Raw genomic sequence first — 4,145 nt, 5'->3', positions numbered from 1 at the left:
CGTGACGCACAGGGGGCGAGGGACACGGGGCACAGGGGGCGAGGGACACGGGGCACAGGGGGCGAGGGACACGGGGCACAGGGATGTGGGGCCAGGACTGTGCCGTACCGAGGGCAGCCTTGGCTGCAGCTGAGGCCACACGTGGATCCACCACGGAGGCCAGGAAGGCCACGGTGCTCATGACGGGGTTGCCGGACTGGCTGAAGGGCACGGGCTGGTAGGCCAGGGGGCCCAGGGAGGCATCCGAGTTCTCCAGGTAAGGATCCTCGATGGGCAGGCGCAGGAAGTGCAGGATGCACTCGTCCTGCGTGCGGCTGCCCACGTGCTCCGACACCTTGTTCCAGTCGTCCTTGTACATCTCCAGGGCCTGCAAAAGGCAAAAGCGGTGGCTACTCGGGGAAAGCAATGCTGCTGTGGGCAGAAGGATTATCCATACTGGTTATTTTGTGTGATGGAGCAGTAAATGGGGATCAGACAACTACTAAAAATGGGTTTTTTCTGGCATCAAAATTATCTAAGAAATATGAGAATTTCCCTGGGGCATCAGTGATGTTGAAGCCACAGGGATCATCACAGGAGTGGATGCTGTTACTGTATCAGAAAGAATTGTCAGAGGACTTGGGATTTACTAATACTTGCACAGTAGGTGTTTCTCCATTCTGCTTCCAGAGAACTAAATCTGCCTTTCCTACCAAGTCTCACAATCCTTTAATTCCCAGCACTCCCCCCAAGGACTCTTGCTCCCTCTCTGAACACAGGAAGCTCTTTGGGGCAGGAACAGGATCTATTTCTCTATTTCTAAATGTAGACTGGCTGTGATGGTGAAATCCAGTCTTTAGATCCAACAGATGCTATGGAAGTGGAAAAGCATCAAACCAATAGACGAGGAGAAAAGAGGGAAATCTACCCCACACCCTGAAGCCAGGAGAGACCAGCTCTGCAGGAGCTGTGCACAGTGTGATTTCTGTTAAAATCAGGGCTAACAAATCATTACTGGCTAGATAAGGCATCTGATAAAGTAAGAACTTGCAGATCATATCAAAGAAATAATTTTGAATTTCAGTTATTTTTAAACTTCCTCAAGAAAGGTACTAAAACAATTCAACAGCAAGGAGCTACTGAAGGCCGTGCACTAGTTCCTGAAAAACCAACACATTAATCCTGTAAAACCCTCCTAGTCACAGCCTAATAAATTATTACTCCTTAACAAGCCATTTTTCCCCCTAAAAATTGTTTCAGTGCAGTATCTGGACAGTATAAAATAAATACTGACATATCCTGAATCATTAAATTTTACATTTCTGAAAGAATTCATGGTGCAGTCACCCAGAAAAGGCAAAAAATCATTTGAGTTTCTGGCAAAAGATGTTCAGTGTGAAAATGAGTTTTCCCAAGTAAATCTCTCCCACACGGCTGAGAACTCCCAGAAATCTCAACCTTCCAGACGGACTGAACTCTCAGAGCAGGGAGGGAGAACTCAGAGCTGGATTAGCCAGAGGTCCCGAGGAGAACACGCCCAAGGTGGGAGCGCAGAGCACAAAGGGACACAGTGCTCCTGTGCTGGGGGTTTCAGCACTTCCCAGGGACAAGAGGAAGATCCAAACTGAGCCACCAGCCTGGTGCTCAGAGTTCCTCCATCTGGGAAGGGCCCAGAATACACATCAACTTCTGTGGAACACCAGGACCAGGCTGGAGGGGGCTTGGAGCTACCTGGGATAGTGGAAAGTGGCAGGGGTGGGGTGGGATGAGCTCTGAGGTCCCTTCCAAACACACTGCTGTCTTCAGAGCAGCTCTGAAGTGTTTTAGTATTTGTTCAGTTAAAACAGAAGCTCTGAGAATTCCTCAAGGACAAAATATTGACCTGCACGGGGCCCTCAGGCACATTATGGCTGCAGAGGGTCAGCTGAGGTCAGAAAAATGTTTGCAAAAATGCTCCTGTTTACAAAGATGTGGAAGCAAACTGGCTACAAGGACAGATAATTCAATCCAACAGCAGCAGAGATCCAACATGGATCAAACTGGAGGGACATGCCCAAGCTGCCTCAGTGGGCAGCACTTCCCAGAGTGCTGAAGTTCCTCTCTCCCAGCCAGGTCTCACTGCTTGAGTTGGGTGGGAGCAGAAACACCCAGCATGGCTCCAGAAAGCCTCTGGCTCCCTGCTCCTTCCCTCCCAGCAGCAGGTGGGGTCAGCTGGGAATGCCCAGCTGGGTGGGGAGAACACCCAGGAGCTGCTGAAGACCCCGAGCAGCACCAGGAGGGGCTGGGAGAGCTCCAGGGAGAGCCCTGGGCTTGGGAATGACCCGGGACAGGCTGCACTGGCCAGCCTGCTCCCCACCAGGGAATCACCATCCCCATGCCCTGCTGAGCCCTTCTCCTGCCCCTGGGACCTTCCAAGGGTTTGAGCAGAGGAGAGACTGCTCAGCTCAGCAGGTCACACTCAAGGGAGACATTTATTCTCTGCTCAGCCCTTATTTCCCTTTCCCTAATTTCACCTCTGGGCTCTCAGCCCCCTCTCCATTTTTAACCCCACTGGCACACGAGATCAGCTCTGCTTCTCAACCTCCAAATTTCTGCTTTCTGCTCCTCCTCCTTCCCCGTCTGTTGTTTTCCTGCCAGACAAACCCTCGCTCGCAATAAATGTCCTTCCTAAAAATAGCTGAAAATGCATTTAACTCTGCCTGAGCCGTGGGGACATGGACAGGGCTGTGCAGGGAGGCTGCTTTGGGGAGGAAAACACTATTTCCTCCCCCAAATTATTCAGTCAACAGGCAGAAGGCCAATAATTATATTTCAGATATGATTTATTATTTGGAACTTCGCTGCCTATCTATTTGCCCAAAGCTACCCTGAGGATTTAATTGGACTGAGCTGGCTTGTTACAGCAGAATTACTTATGCTTGAACTGATATACTCTTTACTGATTTATTCATGGAGCAAGTCCATGAAAAAGGAGGAACAAAAACATTATTAATTTAAACTCATTAAGCAGAATTGCAATCTCAAGATTTAGGGGGGTTTTGGTTTGTTTTAAACACAGAATATGTCACTGGATTATTTCATTGGGCTGTAGCATGCAGTGTATGACCATAAGCTAAAAACATACAAACCAGCGAATTTTAAATAATACTACTATTAATATTACATATTTAAATAATATATTTAAATAAATAAAAAAGGAAAGAAGTCAGTATATCAAGGCATTAGCCTTGTTTCTCCTTACAAGAACGCCATAGAAAACAGCTGTTTACACCCCATAAGCAACATTTTTCCATGTGCCAATAGAGAAGTATTGGCTAAACAGTGAATTTCAACCTAAAATAAATAGGAAAAAAGGGGAGATTTTGGCTGCTTGATGACCACACTCCATATGTGTGAAGACTGAATCACAGCTGCTCATTTGGCACTGACACAGGTCCATCCTCCAGGCTTTTCCCCAGGAAATTCACTTTTCAATGGGTTTATTGACACATGGGAAGACAAAAAAGCTGTAACAACCAGGCAATTGCAGTTTGCTCTGAGCTCTGCAAATAAAACCCAACAAAAACAGAGCCCCAAACTAGAATTCTCAGAAGTCTGAATTACTTTAAAAGAAAGAAATCAGCCACGCAGCCTCTACATCAGGGAGATGTTCCTGTGAAAGCAAAGCTAGGGAGAAAATCTTTTCCTTGCAGGAAGTGGCAGCACTTTAAATTATTTCAGGCCACTGAGATTGTTCTTCTGCTGAAGCACAGAGAAACTGCCCTGATGTGAGAGCCCAGAACCCTCTGCAGCTCCTCGGAGGGTTCCAGCCCCAGTGCAGTTCCAGAGATCCACCCATCCCCATGTGCTCCAGAGCCTCCCTGGAAGCCACCTGGGGACACCAGCCTGCACCATAAGGCACCTCATGGAATCATCTCAGGATTTTTTTTTGGTAGACTTCCAGAAAAAGCTCAAAGAACACCCCAAGTGCAGCTACAGGGAAAACAAGGAGGAGACAGATGGGATGAAGGAGCTACCAAAGAACTTCCCTTCTCCGTGGCCTCAACTGTTTCCCAACCACTTCAGCTTCCAAAATGAACTGTTTCCCTGAGCTATGGCATAGCTTGGAAATCAAAATTTCCAAGTATCTATCTGAGGGCCTTTACATGAATTATGTACAACTATTT

At 47.7% G+C, this 4,145-nt stretch overlaps 1 protein-coding gene across 1 annotated transcript in view; it reads right to left on the bottom strand.

Moving 5' to 3' along the window:
- SMARCC1 (SWI/SNF related, matrix associated, actin dependent regulator of chromatin subfamily c member 1) overlaps positions 1-4,145 on the bottom strand; it is a gene marked incomplete at its 3' end in the record, with an annotated part of 56,070 nt that overhangs the window by 20,609 nt on the left and 31,316 nt on the right. The window contains exon 21 of the mRNA XM_031062817.1: positions 109-367. Coding sequence (XP_030918677.1) covers positions 109-367 — 259 coding nt within the window. The remainder of the gene's footprint in view (positions 1-108; positions 368-4,145) is intronic.

Source organism: Geospiza fortis, unplaced genomic scaffold, assembly GCF_000277835.1.
Source record: "Geospiza fortis unplaced genomic scaffold, GeoFor_1.0 scaffold178, whole genome shotgun sequence".
In the NCBI taxonomy this organism is placed as follows: domain Eukaryota; kingdom Metazoa; phylum Chordata; class Aves; order Passeriformes; family Thraupidae; genus Geospiza; species Geospiza fortis.
Note: the sequence above shows the minus strand (reverse complement) of the source record. Positions and strands in the feature narration are given on the sequence as shown.